A 23,854-nucleotide genomic window follows, 5' to 3' on the forward strand; every position below is an offset into this window, starting at 1 on the left:
CAACCAATCGGCACCCCAGACAGAGAAGAGAGAGAGAGAGAAAGCGGAGGAGAAAAGGAAGGTATTGAGCTGCTTCTGGAACATCAGGAGGTCATACTCAAGTTTGAGAGGGCAGGGAAGCCATTCCACGGGGAGGTACCTGCAGAGGAGAGCGATATACCCCCCCCCACACTCTGCCGGGGGAAGTGTCTGACCCTCCGAGTTGGAGATAACTGAGCAAAGGACTTAAGAAGGAAGGTATTTTGGAAGAGAGAATTGGATGTAGTGCGGGCCCTAGCCCCAGAAAGCCTTGTGAATGATGCAGAGGGTCTTGAACTTGACCCTTGCAGCCACCCAGAGCCAGTGGCGAGATTTGAGGGCTGGAGAGATCAGGTCCCTGGCTTGAATCCAAAGTGAAGTCTCGCAGTTCTGTTCTGGATTAGTTGCAGAGGGTGGATGGTTGAGGAAGGCAGATTGAGAAACAGACTGTTGTAGTAACCCAGCCTATAGAGAACTAGGACTTTGCAGACATCGAGCTTCTGGGGGAAAGTGAGAAAAGGAAGAATACTTATGAGGAGGTGCAGCTGGTAGTGGGCCTTCTTGGCAAGGTCTGTGATGTGTGGAGAGAAGGAGATAGTGGAGGTGAAGATGACACCAAGGTTTTTTGCCTCACAGGAAGGCGAAGGAAGAGGGCTCAAGGTGGGTGGCCAGAGTGAGAGAGCGAAAGCGGGAGCAGGGGTCCCAATGAGAAGGATCTCCGTCTTACTGGCATTAAGGCAGAGATCATTGGAGGCGCACCAATCCCGAATCACGGATAGACAGTCGGGAATGAGCGAGAGCGGGCTGAGGGGAGACTGAAAGAGAGCGGAGTGTCCTCCACATAACACTGAAAGTTAGAGGAGAAGGTAGAGGTCAGGTGGGCCAAAGGGGACAAGTAGAAATTGAAGAGCCAAGGTGAGAGGCTAGAGTCCTGGGGAACACCACATGTGGAGAGAGAGGTTGTGGAGAGAAAGGACCCAAGTTGGCCTTGGAAGGGTAGGTCCAGGAGGAAGGTCAACCACTGCAGGGCCTGATCCGTGATGCCCAGGTTCTCAGTCGATTGATCAGGATGGAGTGGTTGACCGTGTCAAAACCAGAGGAAAGGTCAAGGAAGAGGAGGACAGAAGGAAGGCTGGAGTCTAAGAGCAGATCTTCACAGGTGTTCAGGAGACTAGTTTCTGTGCCTCTTGCTGCTCTGAAGCCAGACCAATGGTCATGGGGCAACTAACAGTTGCAATGTGGAGAGTAGGATGGGAGATGGCCAGCTTTTCCAGGAGTCTGCCCAGGAAAGGAGTGCTAGAGGTTGGGCGATAGTTTGCCGGACAGGTAGGATTGGCAGAAGGCTTTTTAAGGAGTGGGTGCACAAGGGAGTGCTTGTGGAGTTAGGGGAAAAAATCCAGTGGCGAAAGAGTGATTGCAGAAATCGGCCAAGACTGGAGCAAGGGTGTCCATTTGGTCCTTGATGGTTCTGGAGGAGCAGGGGAGCACAGCACCTGTTTGGATGACACTTTCACTGATTGTACTTGTCTAGAAACCTTGGGTGTTGTCAGAGAGAAAGAGAAGAAATGAGAAGGAGAGGTAGGGGTGGCCAGAGGGTGCCTTGAGAGGGAGAGGATGAGGAGAGCGAGGACAGGATGTCCTGAGTTTTAGTGGTGAAGTGAGAAGCCAGAGCCATACAGAGGGCCTGGGAGGGAACGGGGGATGGGGACTGAGGGTTTTTCGAGATCTGGGGTAATACTAAAGGAGAGAGTGCCGTCATATAACAATGGGGATGTTAGATAAAGCATACATGTAGTGTGTTGGGTTCTGCAAGGGCATGGGAGGAGTGTGCCCATGTATAAGTGCCTAATACATTCAAGCCTGCATGTTAAAGGAACCGCAGAAACAAGTTCTTATGGAGTGAATCTCGGCATCATGCTTAGATATTTGTTTTCTCTGTTGACAGTCAGAACCGGAACCTAAATGGAGCTGGAGACCGGGCTCACCACAGCATGCTTCAGGACCAGTTGAGAAAGGACCCCTATGCCAACCTCATGATGCAGCGAGAGAAGCTCTGGGTCTCCAAGATACAGATGATGCAACTGCAAAGCACTGACCCGTACTTGGACGACTATTATTATCAGGTGTGTCCCATAGCAGGAAATGGTTGTGAATAGCCACAGGATTCTGCCCAGTTTTAGCCACAATAGGCATTGTTTTCAGTACCAGAGGATTTAACTGCAGAGCCAAGACAGAACTGGGTCTTGTAGGTGCCTTGGTAATACATACCAACATATATACACCTTTGGTAGGGGATGTGTGCACCAACCACTTAACTAATATTAGGCATGTGAGCCTTGTCAGTTCAATGTGTTTAATACAGCTTTTTCCTTGTTTCGCTGAGATTTTCCAGCAGATTTGCATTATTTACATTGTGCTAAATGAGTGTATTGAAAATTGCACAGTTAGAAAGAAAACACTTAAAACCATGGTTCAATGAACATAGCACTCATTACATTAGATAGTTAAGATTATCGGTAAAATAAGCCTAGCTTAGCAAAACGGTGCAAATTATCCATGTGAGCTCACATGAGCGGAATGTATTTCAGCTGTTTCATGAGAATGCAAGTTGCTAGTTCCCTCATTTGAGGGCAATGGTCGAAGTGGGCGGGAGCGGTCGGGAGTGGTGCGCCTCTACTACTTTTAATTAAGTTGTACCATTCGTATACTTTAATTTTGAAAAAGAAACCGATCCGGAATGGTTTTGTTTTAAAATAAAAGTGTAGGAAAAGTTGAAAGGTGCCCTTTCAGTGCACTGCGCTGAACGTTCCCTTAAGAGCAAGCACATGTGTTTTGGTGTTTGTATTGTGCATGGGAGGGGGCGTGGGAATGGGGTTTGTGGAGAGCGGTGCAGACCAGCAGGGAACATGGTTCCACTACTTCTTTTCGTACAGTTCAACCACTGTTTGAAGGGTCCTGTTTTATTACATACCAATGGAATTGGGAGGCATTTTCAGAACCAGCCCTGTAGGAGGGAACTGAGAGGCTAACATAAATTACAACATCTGGATTGATAAATTATGGTGGATATATTCTGCATGCTTCCAGCGATCATTAAGTGGCTACATTTAAGACCCTGCTTACCTTTAAAGGCAGCATTCTGCCGACACCTATCTTAACTCTAGTGGATCATATTCTACAATCAATTAGAATCCATAACTTGGTCGCCCTCATGAATTCGACTAAGTGCAACATCCTGGTCATCTGCACAACCCTCCGAGAGCAACACTCAGGTGGAGGACACAGCTAAGGGCTGGAAAAAGCAGGACATTCAACACAAAATAAAAATGAAAAAGCAAAGAAATGGAGCTGCAGGAGTTGCACAGGAATCGCCGGAGCAGTGCACTTCTTCAGTGGTGGCAGGCAAAAGGAGCGAGATGGTCCGTGAGCACAGAGAAGGTCTCCATATCTCACTGTTAGGGGAGTTTTCCTAACATCCTACTGGCAGTAAGACTTTAGTGAGCTATCTCAGTGGTTTGTAGATCCCCAACTCTTAGTATAAGTCTGTACTAGCTCAGGTCCTTGGTAGAGTGGCAGAGCAGTCAGGCTCATCTTAAGAGGAAGATGTGAGTTGTAGGTTAACTACACTGAATCTTAGCTAGACATGCACAATAAAGAAGCACTTATACATAGTTATATAAAAAGTATATATTTATTATATTTACACCAGAGTCCCCTTAAATACTTCAGTGGTCTGTACTAGAACACTTAGGATTACTTGATAATACACTTCAAAGGGCAGTTACTTTTGTGTTTGTTCACATTTGTTCGGCAAGATTGTATGCAGTACCCTTTGGGTGCACTACAAAAACCCTGACCACCTGGCAATAGGAACCCAATCTTTGGTATAAGTCTGTACTACACAGGTTAGTAGCGTGTTGAGCAGCCAGCCTTATCTCAAGAGGTGTCAATGTGAGCTGTCGGTGAGTTACACAGAGATTCACAGTGACAAGTATTCAAATAAACTCTTACACACAAGGTTTCTTGATTAAACAGTTATTAATTTATCAGTCAGTTAGAATAAGCCTTCAGAAGGGAGCAATATAAAGCAACACACAAATTCACTCCAAAAATACAGTCTTAGTTTTCTAAATCAGCAAATACCCATTTGCGATGACACACGGGCACTACCTACACCCTCAGGTGACTTCAATAGCTAGGGTGCTGTTGGCGTTAATGTATTTCTGTTGCATTTAGAATATTCTTGGGAGTAGTGTTAAAGAGAAGAGAGTTGAGAATAAAACAAGTATTCACACAGTTATTCTTAAGTAGGTAAGTACTTTCAAAACAACCCCCCAATGCAAAGTCAGTTAACCCTTTCCTGCAAGGAAGGCAAAACACATAAGCAGAAGAGAGAAGAGTCATTCAGGGAGCCAAGCCAGCCAATGTTAAGTTATCAAAAGTCAAGGTGAACTGAAGCACTTCTTGCAGGTAAGTAGAACGTATTTTCCAATGTTTATAAAGTTTTTGTAGAATAGAAGAAATCAAAGTAGGGCCACAAGCTGATTAGGCCTGTGAAGTAAAGAAGCTGCAAGCAACTCTACACATGCAACCATTCAAGTCTCCAACGATGACAAGTGGCTACACAACAAGAGGTAAGTTCTCTTAGACTTTACAGTACCTTTAGGTTGAAGAAAAAGGGCAGCAGATGACTTCTGTTCCTGTGCAGCTATGCAGATCTCACTGTTCCTGGGCCTCAGTCGTGGGGACAAGAGGGAGGACTTCTGGGAACACCTGCACTGCAATGGGGCGGTCACTGCACTGCAATGGGACGGTCATTGCTTGCAACCGGCAATCTTAAAACAAGTGGCACTTCGGTGTTTCAGCTCCTCGCGTCTACTGCAAATAGCAACACAGTGGTTTCAGGCTGTCGAGATGGGCTTACCTTGCATCTGGGGTCCCGCACTCTGTTGAGGGGGCTCAGCTCGGTCAGTCCTGCTTCCTGGAGCTCTTGGCCAGCTTAAAAGCAATGCACACAAACTGGTGTTCCTCTCCCTGTCTATCCGGTTCCAGCAGCGACTGCAGTGGAAACTCGACCAGCTTTGAGAGGATGTCCAGGTGGCTTACTTTGTGAGTTGATTGGTCCCACCAACTCAAAGGGAGAAGTCGTCCTTGCAGGGGCTTCTCTGGCGATACAAATTTGGAGTTTCAGCACATCAGCAGGGCTTCACCGGGCAAACCAACAGTCCAGGAGTAGCAGGAAGCGTCCTTTTCAAGTTCTTCTATGGCTTCCTTCGTCCAGTGGTCGACTCTGCCTTCTAAGCCAAAAAGCCTCGCCTTTTTATGCAGCTTTCTCCCATTCATTCCAGCCTAGCTGTCAGTCACCCAGCAGGGTCGCTGTCCTTGCCGGACAGCCAGCTGGCCAGTCACCTAAGAGTACATTCCTGTCTCCTAGTAGACTAAGCACAGGGAGTTTCAGGCACTTCCCTTGCTTCATAACCCTGACAGACACCTTGGAGCCAGAGGCGGGCTTCACTCGTAATCCCCCCAAAGGCAAAATGAACAAAGGGACCAAACCTGGTTTGGGGCGCAGAGTAAATCTCAAGAAGGACCTTTCCACAAAGAAATGGCGAAAAAAGAAGACCGGGCCATTTTGAAAAAGAAAAAGCCCATGGTTGCTTTTCCGTGGCTGCAAACGCAGCCCGCGGTACAATCCCATAATGGTAGTAGAAGTAAACCACGGTCACCAGACATTCAGTGAGGAAAGGGTAACATAAAAATGTTACATGAAATGCTAGACCAAGGGGTTACGAAGTAGCCCCTCTAGCACCCTATTGTAAGATAGTGTGTGCTGGGTCTAGAAAGTTACAAATGTAAGTAAAGTCAATTTCACTTTACTGCTCTGGGAAACAGGAGTTTATCCCACAGAAGTTATTTAAACCTTTGGGAAATCTGAAAGACGTCCCTGTGTCACTGCACTGAAGGTGCTTTGTGACACAATGTAAACGATGATGCCTATGGATTTTCAGACTCCACAACCAAAAGAAACATTGTACAAAATCACATTAAAATACATGAGTGGGAAAAAGGGTCTCATTCCCTCCAGGTTAAAAATAATCAAGGCCTCAAAATCCAGCAAAGTTGCTGGGGGTCTGTAAGGTAGAGGGAATTGGCACATTTCGGAGAATTCTCCCTAACACTGGTTATATTTGTAGCAACGTTAGAACGGGAAAAAACAAGGTTATCGTATTATTGGTCATTCTGCACTCGTGCAGTTTTCAACAGTGTATACGGTAATACATTTACTGTGCAAACACATAGTAAAGTCACTTAAAGGGAGGAAAATGGTTGGTTAGTGCAACCAAAACGTAGTTCAAGGTTCTAGAGACAGTTTCTTTGCCTAGTAAGTTTTTTAAGTCCAGAAACACAACCCTAGCTAAAGGCAGTTTGGAGAGGACTTGAAGTCTTGACAATCGGTGAATAACGAGTTCCTGTGGGTTTCTTCCAGTGTCTAGAGTTTCTAACAACTAACAAAGGGTGACCTTAAAACGGACGTGAGAAGAGGACACAAGCAGCGGCCCAGGTCAGAGATGAGAGGGGGTTGCCCTGGACAGCACTACATACACTCCAATGCTCTGAAGCGACTTCCTGGAATCAGGTAAGCAATACCTTTTTCTCCAAAGTACTTTAGGTTAGAAGAAAATGTTTGTGCTGGATGCTCCGCAATGTTTCAGCTCTGCACCCGACCTCTGGATTCCTTGGTCTGGTGACTGAAGGCAGGACAATGGATGGGGATCTCTCAGCAGCCGTCTCGAGGGAGGACCAGTGACATGACTTTTAGCAACTACTTGGTTCACTCTGAGGTTTTGGCGCCTTTTCTGCAGCACCAACAGAGGACACATATTGCTGGTCAATCGTCTTTGCTTCCTGCAGTCCCACACTCTGGTGATGGGGTCTGGGAGAGTTGGATTGGATCTCTGAAGTGTCCTTACGGGTTCAGCAAAGATTTGGACGGATTCTGCCTTTCCACGACGATGCACTCGAAATGAGCAGCAGGTCACCTGGCATTGGAGTTCTGCATCTCTGGAAGCTCCTAGGACCTCGGGAGATGGCTTGTTTCAAAGTTCGTCTTAGGACTGGTTGTTTCCACCAGCCAAAGGGAGGCAGTACTCTTCGAAGCTTCTCTGTCACATAGAAAATGGGGTCAGGTCAACAGTAGCCTCTTCACACAGTGTGTCTGCAGGCGTCTCTGGTCGTCTTCTTCTTCGGTTACTTCTGTTTCCAGTGATCAACTTGCTTTTCACTCCAGAACCTCACCTTCTATACAGTTCCAGCACACACTGCTCTGCAAGCTCTTAGCATTTTAAAGACAGGGGCATTTGGCTGTCCAACCAGGACACCCAGACCCCCTGTGAGAGCTGGACATATTCAGGCACTCTGGTAGACAAATGACATGAGGGTGGAAATCGCCTCCCCTGCTTCACTCTGGCGCTTAGGCAGGGATACCATGGGTTCCCACCAATGGCAAAACGCACATTGACCTCCCCCTCTCAGAATGGTAGAAAAAGGTCTAAGAACAACCACGCTTGTAATGGTGAAAAAAGAAGGGAGGCCCCAAGTTGGTACTTGGGTGCCCCTATTGTGCACTACCAAGGCTATGGACATAGACTGCGGTAGACAAAATACACAATAGTTGGTAGAGCACGTCCACTGCCAACAGCCATAACTAGGTGTTTGTCTATGTGACTAAAAAGTCACAGTAGCAGAGAGAAGGGGGATACCAGGTATCCCTTTGGCACTCCACTGAAGGTGATGTGTGCCAATCTCTGACGAGTTTTGGCAGAGACACTAAGCATCTCTCTATCCTTAAGAACTGTAGTTACATGAATAGAATCTTAAAGGAGGACCCTAAGGAGCAGTGTGCTGCAGTAGTAAAACACAGATGCCTTTTAGTGCTATGGATCAGACAGACTCCATTATACAGGTAGATTACAAAGAATAGAGTTCCAAAAGACACAGAGCCCACAAGAAGGAATGGAGAAAACAAAAACGTACAAAAGTTCATCTTAAACCAACAAAAACCTAGTCTAGAAACAAAAATTGTAATGTTAAATTAACAGCATAAAAATAGATTATCAATACATTGAGAAAAATGTTATGTTTCCATTTATTACATTTAAATCAAATATCATGGTACCCTTAACTCGCCCTGTTTTTGTTTTGTAATATTTATCTTGGGTTGTCAAATTATCTTACAGTGAAGGCGATGTAATTTGTTTTAAAAATATTTATTTGATAAAAATGATTGTTTTAGTGCATTATATTTGGGCTGCTTTTGTTACTATTTACGTTTTGCATTATTTAGTAATTATGTTTTAGTAGAAATTAGATGTTTATTTGTTTATGTAAAGTATGACTTATAATTGTACTGTTATTAAATTAGTAAATTGTATAAATTGTGTATATATTGATGTTGACATAAATGTTAAGTAATAGCGTCGTTTTTGTTTAGTGTATTTTTTAAATGTTTACTGTATATTGTATCTTATGTTACTGAATAATACATTTGTAATTGTAAAATATAGTTTATTTTTTGTAATGCAAATTATCAAATTAAAATGTTTCTGTATATAGTGATGTTTTATTTTGATAGCTGCTTTTTTATTAAGTAAACGTGTGCAGTATGTTCTTTTTAAATGGTGTATATACAAATTGTTTTTAACTAAGTAGTATTTTTGTATCATAAAAATGTTATGGTATTTTGATGTATTAACAGTGTGCACTTAATTGAATTTTATATATTTGTACTTTATAACAATGATTTGAATGCTTTTTTATGTATCATATTTGTTTTTAGGTCTGTGGGCAAGTTAAGGTTAATAAATAATTTATTGATATATTTTTTATATTACCTTTTTAACGTTATTTCTTTTGTTTCTACACTTTTGGCTTTTTTGTTTAACCTTAACTCCTTTGGATGTGTAATTGTTTATAACATGTTTTAAAGTACGGTTTCATTTAATAAATTGTGTTATAACTTATTTAATTGAAATATAGAAATGTTTGTTGTAATTGTGTTTTTTTGCTGTAGTTGTGCAACATTGAAATAATTTTTTGGTAAAAAAGTAAATATACGTTTTGTGACTGCCTCCACATCTCTCCATTAAAGCCATACATTACTTCCAATTTTAATAACCTTTGAAAAAGAGTCCAATAGAAAATAGCAAATTAATTACATTTTATTGATTGTATAATGTATTTTAGAAAAATACAATACCAATTAAAGGTTCTCCAAGTCATGATATGAATACTTTGAGGTACTTGATACATTTGTTTTTTGGGTATCATTCCGAAAACCACCAGAAATTGAGGAAGTATGTAAAACTAGACTTAAATGTTGTTAATGTAAAAAAAAAATGTTTTATTTTGTTTTATTGCTTTTGGTAGTTTTAAACTTTATGAATTGTTCTTTCATAACAGGTTTACTACCAGCGAGTGCTTTCTAAGCACGGGATTGGAATACAAACCTGTGTTGCTCTGCATTGTCTTGCTTCCAAGACAAACTCGTTGTCCCTGAGCTATCCTACCTCCCCATTCTTAACTAGTAAAAATGTTTAGTGGTGTTATGTTTTATGCAGCATGAAGCAACATTTGAAATTATATTATGTGGTGTCTACATTTTTTTAATTAATGGATTGATATTTTAAATTGGTATAAAATTAATGTGTGTTGTTTGTTGCAGGGTTTATAATTAAAAATATATATAATTTGGCTTTGAAAATATAGTAATTTTATTGTTATTAATGTATTATTGTTAATATACCCATTTTATTGTAATACGCAGTATGATACATTCACAAAAGGCCCACATTTATAAATATGCATTAAAGTACACATTTACATGTGCAAATAATTTGAATATGTATGCTATATTTGAAAAAATAACTTGTTTTAATAAATTACTTTTTAAAAGCATGTCTTAATTGATGATACTTTCATTTTTGCAGACGAGTAACATAATTTATTTCTCCTATTGCAAACATTGTTCCTCATTTTAAGCAGACTAAAAAAGAATCATTGGTGAATTGCCTAGCATTTCGGTGCTGGACTGCCCCTGAGCAGGACAAAGACTGATATGCAGGGAAATGTCTTCTCTGTGAAAGGGACAGTAAGCTAAAGACTTGGTAGAGTCTCTCCCAGGGGTTATTCACCCAAGAACGGGCAATTGGGCTGTTTTCGTGCTGGTAGATTCCCAAACCACCCCCCCACCCTTGTTTTGCATAAAAAAGAATAAGCATACTCTGGACCAAAACCTGGTCTATTTGGAAGTGACAAAGAATCACCAACTTGATGTGTTTTGGGAACTTTAAAAGGTGTAGGTTAATTTCCTTTTTCCACAGTTAGTTTCTATATGTTTTCTTTTAGTATTTTGTCTGGGGTTGCTGGTGGTCCTCTTCGGTGCTGGTTTGCCCTTGTGGGTGGGACAAAGGCTGATATGCAAATGGTTTTTTTCTCTCCTGTGAAGAGTGGAGTGAGCTAAAACGTGGTTGTGTAGACCCTCCTGAGTGGAAGGCATTCCATAGAACAGTATATTTGACCCATGTTCGTTCTCAGTAGAGGGGCTACCGCACTCCCATTCAACTAACTACAGTTAAACTGGATTTTTATGAATGTTTGTTCAGTAGTTTGATTTTTATAAACATTTCTAAAATAGATATGGTCATGTTTATTTTGCATATATGCTATCATTGCTGAATTTCTTAAAATATATTTTTGAGGGTTACCCCTTTTTTAATTTTTTATTTTTATTTTTTATTTTATTTAAACAGATTGTGTGGTGTCCGTTCTTTCATCATGTTTCTTCGTTTGGTATACAGTATCTTAGTAGCAGTGCTTGGTAGCATCTTATTAGTCCTGGGTTATGTTGTTGATCTCCTCTGGTTTCTTAAGGATTAAAATCACTAATTTTATGAGTGCTAACGTCGTTTTCATTTTTTCTCCTTCTACAAGAGTCCTCCACCACTCATCGACATTCCTTGTCGTGTAGCTTCTAAGGATGTCCCCCAAGCACTGCTCTCGCTCTTTCCTTAAACCGGTACACTGTAGTATGAGGTGTTTCAGAGGTTCTATCTCTCCTTTTTTTTTTGCACATTCTGCAGCTTTCCCTGATGTCCAGCCTTTTTCTTTGTAATATTTCTCCTGTTGGTAAAATGTTCAATCTGAATCTCAGGAAAAGGTCTCGGAAGTACCAATTGGGGAATAAAATTTAATTTTGATTTGCAGATGGTGCAAATTACTTCTGTTACACTTGACGCATCATCTGGCTCAGGAGTTTCAAAGTAGCCCTGAATCTCCAAGATCTTAATTTTCGAAGTGGGATTGTTCCAGAGGTAGTTATGTGTTTGATGTTGCTTCTTGGTTTTGCTAGTAAGAGTGCTTGAAATGCTTTTACTACTGTCAGTACTATGGCCCTTTTTTTGTGGTAGTTCCTCAGTTGATGCATATACGAATGGGTAGTAGTAATAGTTACATCTTTTGTTTTTTTTGTGGGCTATTTTGGTTTTTACTTTCTAAAATACTACTACTTAAAAGTAAAGAAGTTCAAGTTGTTTTTTTGCTGATGCCACACCAGTTTGCATTAGCACATTCATTGTTTTACTTTTAGGTATGAGTAGTTTTAGCTTTTGAAATGGAAGTAATTGAAGTGCTACAATGTTGGGTTTTATTGGCTGAATGAAAGTGCTTTGCACCGTCGTTCAAATAGTAGTACTAGTAGTAATAGGGAATGTATTTGCTATTTTTTGGATTTGTGGACTTTGAACTGTCGTAATAGTAGGATGTTTATTATAAGTCGATGAAGGTTTTGTTTTATGTGGGGTAGAAGCACTTTCAATTATTAAAGCAGTGCTAGAACTAGTTAAGTTGATTTACACCGCGCACCAATACCACCCAAGGGATGTCTCCAGGCACTCATGTGACTCTGCAAGAAAGGGGGTGGGGTTGGTGAGTGAGGGAAGAATGATAGGATAGGTCCAGAAACAGGAGATGTGTGTGTGTGTGTGTGTTGGCTTGCAGATGGTAGGTTGCATTCACTGGCTTGTTATATCCATACGGGTAAGGTCCAACGCCTGGGATATTTTCTGTATGGCTGTTTGTTGTGTTAATGTGTGTTTTATGTGTAGATTGACAGGTGTTTTAGGTTGTGTGCACTGGCTTGTTGTGTCCATACGGGTTGGTTTGTTGTGTGTGTGGCTTGTGTTGGGTTTGTGTTAGGTATAGGTTGGCTAGCCCAGTGGGAGTGTATAGTGTTTGGGTGGTGTGTTTGAGGAAGTAGAAGCAGGGTGGATTAGTGCTTTGACTACTTGCTAAATTCTTCTATGGGGCTAGTATACACAGTCCTATCTGTTGTGACAAATGACTAATCTCCACAACTCTATCTAAGTGTGAGGTATGGTAAATCTTCTTGGTTCTATTTGAATGGGACGCATTGCTAATCTTCACAATTCTATCCAAATCTGACGTCTGGCCAAACTTCATAATTCTATCTGAATTTGACACCTGGATAAAAACTTCATTCTCTCCAAGTGTGATGCGTGGTTAATCCTCACAGCTCTATCTAACAGTGAAGCATGGTTAAACTTCACAATTCTAGCTGGATGTGGCACAAGGTTAATCTCCACAATTTTGTCTAGGTGTGACGCATGTGATACTAGTAATAGGTGTTTGGAATGCTTTTTTTTTTTTTTAGGCAACCTTCTCTCCTTATTCTATGGACCCCAAAACGTTTTGCTTTTGTTTTATACCTTGTCATTACTTTTTGGCAGAGAAGTGAAGCCTTGAGCTATACTTCACTGGCCTTTCGCTAATTTGGTATGGGGAGACTGACTACTGCTTCAGAGTGTTTGTACTGGGAAACTGTTTCCTTTTCGTCTTTCGACGTGTTATCTGTTTGGGTACATTTTCCATATTGCACACAGCATCTTCCAAGGCCCGACCCAGAGTTCCGAGCGACAGGGAAGATCTCTTGAAGATGTCTTCCCATAGACTGGGACCAACCAGTATGGAGACCACTTGCATTTTGTGCCAGCCCACAAAGAGCTGTGACCCTCCCTGCCTGCAATACCCTGGGACCTGTGCCATTTTGCTGTGCAACGCCGTGCATAGTGTGGATCTGGCTGAAACCCTGTGGGCCACCTTCTGGGCATGCAGTGAGACTTTTCTAATCCTTGAAGTCCCCTCAGCTGAGCCGAGGACCGAGAACCATAGAAAAGTCTCCCGGATGACGACTGTCACTAAACCATAGCCTATGGTTTAGTGACCAACGCACCAGCGTTGTGTGGATTCACTGCTGGGCCTCCCATTGCTAGAGTACATCAGTCTGTTCCCTCCAAAGTTCCTTCTTCAGCCATCCAGGCCATGAAACCTGAACCAGGGACAACTGTTGCCTCACATTGAGGACCAACCTGCTGCACCAAGTTCTTCATTGATAAGGTAATGTTTCAAGCATAGGTACTTACATTGGTCATGTTGCATTGCTCAGGTGTTCATGGACTGTTGCAGCTAAATTGTTACTTGGGTTATATACTAATTGACCTTTTCACAATTGACCTCGGGAGAATTGACTTCGGGAGAATTGACCTAATTTAGAAGGTCCATTAGGACATATATACGGGGGGGAAACCCCACCCAATCCGAAAAAATCCCTGCAATCCCCCACCCAATCCCCTTATATTATTTATAATCCAAAACTAACCCAATACATATATAAAATAACTAAAATAATATAAAGGTCAATTGTGCAGAAGGTCAATTAGGACCACTATAATTAGGTCAATTGTGCAAAAGGACAGTTGTAAAAGGTCAATTTGGGTAATACCATTGCTTGCACCACTCTCCAGGGCAGCGTGAGTCCCATTGTGTGTTTGCAGCTTACCTACCTCTTTCCTCCTCAGCCTTTGGTCACTGGATCCCCAGTGCCCCCCTTGACTGATTGTGACTCATTTAGTGTAGGTTTGTACTTTTGAAGCATGGTTAAGAAAGAATTAAATAAAGTTGCAGGAGTTCATTTTTTAAGTTTGCTTATTAGTATTTTGTGTTGCTTTAAATTTCTGATTTAAAGTGTGCTACCTTTTTATTCTACTGTGATTTTACTGTGTGGAAAGCACTTACATGACTTATTTTCTAAAGCCTCAGTGTATCTAAAAGAAATAACTATTTTATATAAATCAAGTGTGTCAGTGTTTCCTTGAACCAGTTGTATGCTCCAAGTACTGTCTGCCTCGCTACAGCTCTTCTCCTTCCTATACGAAGCCTGGCTGCTCAGCCATTGCTACCAAACCTTTTGGCTAAACCTAACTGGTTACAACCCTGTCACCTAAGGTGTGCTTTTCCAAGTTTTGTCACAGACAGTAACTTGTGTAAAACTCCCTAACAATTTCACTCCTGCCCCAGACCTTGACTTTCAGGCTCCTCAGATGTGAGGTGGGACCAGACAGCCCCACTCACATCCTGGGTCCACACACACCAGGCCAGGAGTAGCCTGGTTAAGCAGCAGTTTTTCGGGACAAATGAATTACCATATAAGGGATTTCCTGGCCTGGGAAGGCGGGAAGAAGGTCAAACAACAATATGGCCAAAGGACATGCGAAAGATCTTGTTGCATGGCCATTTCAGGACACTAGCCACGTTTAGTAGTCGGGCGCAGTAAACGCGAATGTGCAAACAAAAAATTATGCAAAAATTGTAAAAAGGGATCTGCTGCCAACAGCTTGTCGTTCAGCACATGTAAATGGTAACCAAATTCCCAAGTGTAAAAGGCTAGGGTGATACAAAAGCCTGAGCATGAAGGGTGAGCAGTGGTGGTGCGAAGAAACGGGGCCTAAGCCATGCCCCCAGCCTTTACCAGCTTGACTCCCAGGCTGCAGCGGTAAAGCCTGAGTGTGAAGGGCAAGCAGTGTTTCACAATGCTGGTGGAGAGAAGTGGAAGAAACGGGGCCTACGCCACGCCCCCAGCCCTTATCTGCTTGACTCCCAACCCGCAGCATTGAAATCCGAGCGTGAAGGGCGAGAATTGTTTCACAACGCTGGTGTTCCACATAAGCAAGTGGACAGCTCACAAGTCCCTCCTGACTCTTCCAGTGCTGTGCCCTTTCGTCTATTCTGCTAAACCACCCAAAACGAGTCTGCGAGACATACCAGAGACTCTAGAGAGACAAAGGTAATTGGATTGGGGGGCCGATGATGTGCAATCCCGTTTGACTCTGGTAGATTCCACAGCCCAAGATCAGTAGCCGTGAAGCCCAATTGATATTACTGTTTTAAAACTGCAAAAACCTACAAGGAATACTTCACTCCTAAGCGTCCTAAAGCGCCTTTTTACTTTCAGCGTTTTATCTTCAGTAAGGCTGCCGCTCAATGGATGTCAATTGCTAATTGCATCGTTGCTTAAAACCTTTTATTCAGCCCCGAGAGCCTAGAGCAAAGCCGATCATGTGGAGCAGTGGGGGGGTCAGACTCTGGCAGCCTCCTAAGCCAGTCGGGCGTGCCTTGCCCACACAGGCAGCTTTTTGGCCCGGTGTCTTGTTTGTATCATTGATAACATCCAATATTAATTTAACACTCATGGCCAGACAATGGTCAAAAGAAAAACGGATGACCCAAATCTTGCTGGCTCCTCTGAATGCGAAATCTCTAAAATGCAAAAACCTATAAAATATGTTAACCAACTCATCACGGAAATCAAGGGCCTTCTATCAGACATTGGCGTTGAGGGGGAAAAAGTCCAAAGCCTGCACTACCAGTTGCTTCAGCGGCTTTGCAAGGGCCCCCCGCCTCCCCAAACCTCTAACTGTGTGGTTCATGATGTGGATGTGATCTTTCGGTGATGCTGCTAAAGGTTCATCTCCTGTCCCAGCGAAACTATTCCGGGTACTCACAAAACAAAAGAAGATGTACTGGGTCCCTTCGAAGTGGCTCTCAATTCGTGCCAATCGGGTGGTCGCAACTATCGGCTTGAGTCGGCCAACTTTGGGCTGGAGCAGGGCACTAAGGGCCCCAACATAATCGAACTCCATCAGCAAGTGAAGACTGGACCACTCAATAATCCTTCGACTTCTCTGGTTAACTTAGTCTCTGCAACCTAAAAACTCTTTATCATTGCCACCTAATCTGTCTCCTTCTTTGCATTCTATCCCTTTAGGGGGGCTTGTTTCCAGATTTTAGCAATAGGGACAACAGGGCACTGGTGGCTGGTGTCCCGATTTAGGTTTCATCTGTGCTACCAATAAGCAATCGCTTTCAACCTCTGTGTGATCTCCCCAATGGCCGTTGGCTATGCTTCCCTTTCCCTGTCTTCCCAGCCCACCCAGTCCCCTCGCCAATGGAAAGTGGCCTCACAGAATAAAAAAGGCAACCGGGTTGGGTCCAGTGGAGCAAAGTACTCCCAGATCCTATTGCGTAGTTGGTTCCCAAACTTGTGATTCTGAACTGAGCCCTACATTATGTCCTCCTGTCCTTATACCTGCAGAGCTAGTTGAGCAAATACGAATTGATATTAAGTTCACAATTATATTAAGAATGGCCAAGTGGGAGGAGGAAAAGGGGAAAATGGTGGAGGCAATTAAATGTGTCGGGGATAAGGCAGCCTCCCTTTCCCCTGAATCAGTTAGTACGCCACCTTCGATGCTGCTATAGAGAGTGTTAGGGAGAATTCTCAGAAATGTTAATTCCCTTCCATCTTAGAGACCCCCAGCTCTTTTGCTGGACTTTAGGACTTTATATCTCTGAAGCAATTTTAATGTGATTTACTCTGTTTCTTTTGACTTTGGAGTCTGACAAACTCCAAAGGCATCATCTTTACATAGTGTCACACAGCACCTTCAGTGCAGCGGCACAGGGAAGCCTTAGATTACCCAAAGGTTTAAATACCTTCTCTTGGTGAAACTACTGTTTCCAAGATCAGTGAAGTGAAATTGACTTTACTTACTTTGTTTAGTAACGTTCTAGACCCAGCACACACTATCTTACCGTAGGGTGCTGCAGGGGTTATTTAACAGCCCCTTTGTCTAGTTTCTCATGTAACATTTTTTATGTTACCCTTTCTTCAATTAATGGCTGGTGGCAGTGGTTTACTTTTAACTACCATTGTGTGTTTTTACCACGGGCTACGTTCGCAGCCACTGTGAGGCACCCATGGGTGCCCATTTTGTCGAAATGGCCCTGATCTTCTTTTTACGCCATTTCTTGTCGGAAAGGTCCTTCTTGAGATTTACTCTGTGCGCCAAACCAGGTTTGGTGTCTTTGTTCATTTTGTCTTTGGCGGGATTCACAAGTGAAGCCTGCCTCTGGCTCCAGTATGTCTGGCAGGGGCAGGAAGTGAGGCAGGTGCTTAATCCCCTTGGTTACAGGAATGCACCCAAAGGTGATTGGCTGGCTGGCTGTCCGCCTAGGACAGCCACCCTGCTGTGTGATTGGCAGCTAGGCTAGAATGAATGGGAGAAACCAGCATAAAATGTGAGGCTTTTTGGCTTGGAAGGCAGAGTCGACCACTGGACGAAGGAATCCAAGGAACTTGGAAGAGACGCCTGCTGCAACTCCTGGACCGTTGGTTTGCCCAGTGAAGCCCTGCTGCTGTGCTGAAGCTCTAAATTCGCCTCGACTAGAGAAGCCCTGCAAGGATGACTTCTCCGTTTTGAGTTGGTGGGACCAATCCACTCCAAAGTAAGCCCGTCTGGACTTCCTCTCGAAGCTGGTTGCATTTCAACTGCTGCTGCTACTGGAACCGAACAGCCAGGGAGAGGAACACCAGATTGTGTGTGTTGCTTTTAAGTCGGATCCGAGCACTAGGAATGTCCTCCGGACTTCCCTGATGCAGGACTGACCAAGCCTGAGCCACCTCAACAGAGTGCTGGATCCCAGAAGCAAGAAAAGTCTGAAATGGTGTCTGAGAACCGCAGTGTTGCTATTTGCTGTCAGACGCGAGGAGCTGAAACCCAGAAGAACCGCTGAATTAAAGTTTGCCCATTGCTGCCACTGACCTTCCCATTGCAGAGCAGGAGTCCCCAGACGTCCTCCCTCTTGTCCCCACGACTGAGACACAGGAACAACAGGATCTGCAGAGCTGTACAGGAACAGAAGCCAGCAAGAACCATTTCTTCTAACCAGAGGTAATGTAAAGTCTAGGAGAACTAACCTCTTGTTGTGTAGCCTTACTTGCTCTCAGTTGAGACCTGTTTTGGTTACCTTGCAGAGTTGGTGAAGCTTTGCCCTTCACAAGCCTCCCAGCTTGTGGCCCTTCAAGTGTTCTATAATTCTGCAAACATATCTAAAAACATTGTGCAAGACTTTTTACCTACCTGCAAAGAAGATCTTCAGCTCCCCTTGACATTGTGCAAACAACATTGGCTGTCCTGGCTCCATTAGAGACACTTCTCACCTTTTGACTCTGTGCTTTCTTTTCCCCAGGAAAGGATTAAACTTATTTGCCATTGGAAGGTTTTCAAAAGTACGTACCTGTTTGTGAATTATTTGTTAACCTTTGTTTTATTCCCCTATTCTATCTTTTACACCAAACTCAGTATTGTTCTAAATGTACTCGTGATAAATCAATGTCCAGTGTCCCAGCTATTTGTCACCTGAGGGTCTAGGAAGTGTCTGTGTGCCATCCCCAATGGGTATCATCTAATTTAGAGAAACTAAAAGTGTGTTTTGAAGTGTATTTTAATTGCTCCCTTCTGAAGGCTTTACAACTGACTGTGAAATAAATTAATAATTGTTTTATCAAGAAACCTTGACTGTATGTGTTTGAATAACTGCTACTGTGAAACTCTGTGTCACAACATTACTGCTCACATTGTCCCCCTCTTGAGATAAGCCTGGCTGCTCAACCACACTACCAACCTTTGTACTTCAGACTTGTACCAAAGGTTGGGTCCCTATTGCCGGGAGGTCAAGGTTATTGTAGTGCACCCAAAGGGTACTGCATACAGTCTTGTCTAACGGAGTAAAGGTGCTTCCTTCCTGGTCCATAGGCATAACTCCCAGAAAGCTCAGAGTATGCCAGCTGGCACCCCAGCTGTGAGTTTTCCATATCCCGGCTCTGGTCCATGCATGATAGTCCCGAGTGTAGTGAGAGGTAACCAGAGATCCCTTTGCCCTGATGGTCGGGCACCCCCCTTGTCCGGCTCAAACGCCATTTCACTATTTGGTGTTGCGCATGCCCCCGACGGACGAATGCAATGACCTAGTGTAGGCGTGTGACTAAACACTCCATCTGTAGTAATGACAAATGTTCCCAAGTTTGCCCCACATATATTTGAAAACCAAGAAACTCTGATTAACAAATGCATTTACTGGTTTCATAATGTCAAAGGTTGTCTTTCAGTTATAAAGAGCGACATCCAGCACTGTGCCAGAGGGTCAATATCTGGCTTGGCCCTGGATTACATTCAGATTTTTTTGTTTCATGGCACCTTGTAGAGGTACTGTGTGGTATTGAACACAGGGATTAACCTACCCCTCCCCGCCCCCTGCCCCGCCCTGGAAATACCAACATTCTGCTAAGATCTGCAGAGCTCCTTTTCAGGGTACAACAGGCACAAGTAATTACCAACATGTACGCAAACCCCTGGGAGCTGTCCCACCTAGTAGTAGTAGTAGTATTAAAGAGAATTGTGGCCCTGTATGTGCTGACTTTTAGCAAGTAGATTGACTGGGAGGTGGTGGTGGTAGTGGTGGCACACTAGAGGTGGTGCACGATGAATTCAGGCTGCTATCTTGGAACATAGCAGGACTCCAGCGACAAATGGACAACCACTATTGGTTTAAGTTAGTGAGGAACTTCCAGATTATCCTGTTACAGGAAACTTGGGCTGTTCAGCCGCTACACTTCCAGGGATACCAGACTTTTGCAATGCTAGCAATCGGGAGCCCCAAGGGCCGCCCTAGTGGCGGCCTGTTGGTGCCGATTGATCTTACCCAGAGATAGTGTATGGACCTGCAAGTGCTGCTGCTTAGAAAAGATCTCAATGCCCCACTTTACCTTTATAAAATATACAACCGACTCTCATCACCCCTCAGTTTGTCAACATTGAATTTTCTTGAGACACACATTTACAACAGACCCCCAGCAGTGCTCTCCAGGAGTAGCATTCTTGTAGCTGGAGGCTTGAATCTCCAAATTGAACCTGTAAAAGAGTTGGCGAACCTGTGGGACGATCAGGAACACGCTTTGGATATTCCGCAGTTGGTAGCTGCCAGCCCGAAAAGATGTCATAAATTAGCCTTGGCCTCCTGTTTGCCAACCAAATCCTGCAAAGACCAACCAGCTAAACTAACTTTCAGGGGGCCTAATAGCAATTCACTTATTGATTACATTTTTATCACAGGAGTAGGTTGGTCAAAGATCACCGACTTTGAAGTGATCGAGGGATCCGAAAGTGACCATTTTGCAACTGACAATGTCATTTTGGGCCTCACTAGTGAAAATGCCCACTCTCATCCTGTTGTAGTTGGTGGCCATTCCTGGAAATCTATTAGATGGACTGAAACAGTATGAAAGAGTCCCGACCTTAAGCCAGTACTTTATTCTTCTATACTGGCAAATTTAGAAGCTATTTACTTTAGGAAAATTGATGATCATGAATTTTGGCAGAATATGAGAGTATGACGAACCATCTAATCGCACACATCAGTGCCAAGGAAAACAATCTCAAGGCAGTTATTAAACAAACCTGGCTGGTAGAACGTGAATGCCATAAAGAAAAGGCAGAAATACTCTCCTGCCTGAAATCAAGCTCGGGTCTGGACAGACAAAAGCTCTGTCTCCCGTGCGAGGTATAAAAGCCTGGTGCTTAAATGTAAAAGGGAGTACACTTTGGGCAAATGGGCTGCCCTTTATTCAGCCTTGCAAACTAAGGACCACTCACTGTTCTGGAAATTGGTGATGAACAGTGATCCGAAGGGTGCATAGTCCTTACTCTGCTACATCGCAGAGGAGGGGTGGCGGTTACACTTTGCTAATCTCTATCAGAATATAGTCCCTCCCCCTCCCCCCAATAGGTCGTGGCAGGGGTGAGGTTCTGATAGTGACTATCATAGAGGTGGCTATAGCCCTACATTCCCTAAGCAGTGGTAAAGCTTCAGGACCAGATATTATCCTGATCGATCTAATAAAAGATGAGGTTATTGTAGTGGTGTTGCTGTAGCCTCTCACTTCCCCTGCTCTCTCCTCACCTGGGCACAGATCTCACCCTCTGAGACTACGGAGGCGCTGCGCCAGTGACTTAGTTGGGGTGTTTTTGTCCCCCCCCGCCTCTTTGCAGTTTATTCCATGCGTCAGATGTATGTTTGGGACCGTTGACAATCCTGCCTTACTGTCTCTGTGGCACACAGTGCACCTGTGTCCCTGCAGCCCTCTCTCTCATGTATCAGGGACCAATATGCCTGTCTGCGGGGAGCGGTTTTCAAAGTGCAGAGTCCAGTTGATCCTCCCCGGTGCCACTGTCCCCAAGTGCCTTGTTGGTCAAGGTGCTCCCCGTAGTCTCCTAATGTGCGCCTTATTAATAGTCTCTCATGGAGTGCATTTCTGGGCGTGCTTGTGCCGTGCCTTTTGCCTATTTGTCTCCAGATGACCCTCCCCTCCTCATTGAGGGGACACTAATACCGCCATGTGTGGTCTCTGTGTGCTTGGGGGGGGGGGAGGAGTCCTGACCACTTCCTGGTTCTGCAGGGCCTTAGGCAGCCAATGGAACCGTGTGTGCCTTGTCAGGCTCGTTCCATTGTCCGCCCCGGGCATACAGCTCCCCTTTCTATCCCTTGTTCCTCTGCCCATTCACTTTAGGCTCTCCCGTGATCCTGTGCCTCATTCACCCTCAGCCGGGCTGTGTCCGCCTTGTCTTCCGTGCTGCCTCCAGTGCCTCACCTCTCAGGCAGACCAGGCAATTAAATGAGGATCTTCACAGGATCTAGTGGGAGCTCTGAAGACGTGCTGCCTGCTTACATGGCAGCTAGCCACCCCCCCTCCCAGTGTCTGGGCATTCATGTTAGACCAACTGCACATTCCATCCATAGGGTTTGGATGCTAAGAGCCAAGACTCAAGCCCACCATCCAGGTATTATTTTGGCAGTGTAAGTGAGGCTGCAAGCTGTTGACGCTCCTCCAATTCTGTTTCACCCACTGTCCTGAGTCAAGCATTTCATAACTGAACATTGAGCTTTTAGTAGTTACTTGTACATTTTGAATTATATTGATACATTTAATGTGATGAGATGATTGTATAGAAGCTCATTTATTCTACTTTTAAAGAAATTCATTGTCCCATGTTTTATTTTAATTGCATGTACTTTTATGGTTGACTAACCGAAATAAATTTGATGCTGATATAAGTATACCAGCTAAGATGCTGTCTCCACTGTCAAAAAGTTACCAAACGTTAAAGACAAAAGATAGTCTGAAGGACTAGTCAGTTTCCCCCTAACTAAATAAGTGCAAGGCCTGGGGCGTGAACTGAAGACTTCCCTCTGCTAAAAAAAAGTCAGGACAGGTTCAAAAACAAAAACAACTAGTTTGGGGATCCATAGAATATGGAGGGAAAGTTGCCTAAAGAGATCTTTCCTAACACACTGCGTGTGCTCTGCAGGATGTGGTGAACACATTTTAGCCACCGTGCCTAGAAGTGTTAGTCCTAATGCACAAAGATCTGCACAAGAAAGTTCTTATGAAGCTACTTGCCTGCATTTTATCTTGGCGATCTAAACCAATTTATTTTGCACTTTCTGTTCCCAAATTGTCCTTAAATATGACAACCTCAGTAGCTTTAAGTGATTGCTGAGATAAGTGAAGTTGGAAAATATTGGAAACACCTGCTGTAATTAGTTTATTTAATATTTTTAAAGATTGTTTGCTATTTTTTAAATAAGTGTCATTTTAAACGGGTATATATTGTTATGGGGACAGACCTAAAATAAACATCTTGACTTGTGTAACCAGTGATCTACTCCTTCATAGCATGATAGCCTCCATCTGCAATCTTGGTGCACGCTTTTTAATGTTTGATTCTCCAAAGAGTTGCACTTGTCTTTCGATTCCTTATCCTTCTCGCCAGAACTCCGATGGGCAATGGATTGGTAGTGTGAACTTTGTGTTTGGAGTGTCAAGAGTTTGCCATCCTTTAATTGGTGAATAGAAGGGTTTTTAGGGAACGACCATGCTGTTGACGTGCATATACTTTGCTTTCACCTCTTTAGAACTACTTTGAGAAGCTGGAGAAGCTGGCAGCCACAGATGACAGCCACAGTGAAGGACCAAAGAAAGAACGGACAAGACTCATTACACCACAGGTGGCCAAGCTGGAGCATGCTTACAAACCAGGTAAAAATCAGGCATGTGAAAGAAGCTTTTGTAATGTGATCAGTGCGTTCAGGAGGATGGACGTCTGACATAGATGTGTGCACAGAACTGGCTCTGACTAGATCTACACCTCTTGTCTGCCGTGCATATACTTATTTATGGTTCTGTGTGTTTTTCTTAAATATTTCTCAAATAGTGAAGGCTATACACCAAACAGATGATTTTTTTTTTTGTTCTTTTTTTTTGTGGCTGATTTGGAACGGCCTTCAATATTCGGAAATCTCACTTTTGGGGCGGGGGTAGGTTTCACCCCAGAACGGTCCTCCGTGATCCCCTGCCCGCTTCACCTTTTAAGTCGGTGGCGTTACAGCCCCCAAACCCAACTTTGACCCCCCGCCAATAACATTTGTACACAAACCCACCCACCCAACCGCCCCCTACAGACAGACACACAAGAAGAAACACACGTACTGGCTAATCCGCCCCTCTCTCTCTCTCTCTCACTCACTC

The 23,854-nt window shown here is 43.8% G+C and overlaps 1 protein-coding gene across 1 annotated transcript in view; it reads left to right on the top strand.

Annotated features, from left to right (window-relative positions):
- The window catches only part of PATL1 (PAT1 homolog 1, processing body mRNA decay factor), a 706,345-nt gene that overhangs the window by 283,852 nt on the left and 398,639 nt on the right, over positions 1 to 23,854 (top strand). The window contains exons 10-11 of the mRNA XM_069628825.1: positions 1,964 to 2,141; positions 23,242 to 23,365. Of these exons, the coding sequence (XP_069484926.1) occupies positions 1,964 to 2,141; positions 23,242 to 23,365 (302 nt within the window). The remainder of the gene's footprint in view (positions 1 to 1,963; positions 2,142 to 23,241; positions 23,366 to 23,854) is intronic.

This window comes from Ambystoma mexicanum, chromosome 12, assembly GCF_040938575.1.
Source record: "Ambystoma mexicanum isolate Mex_15411 chromosome 12, UKY_AmexF1_1, whole genome shotgun sequence".
Lineage (NCBI taxonomy): Eukaryota > Metazoa > Chordata > Amphibia > Caudata > Ambystomatidae > Ambystoma > Ambystoma mexicanum.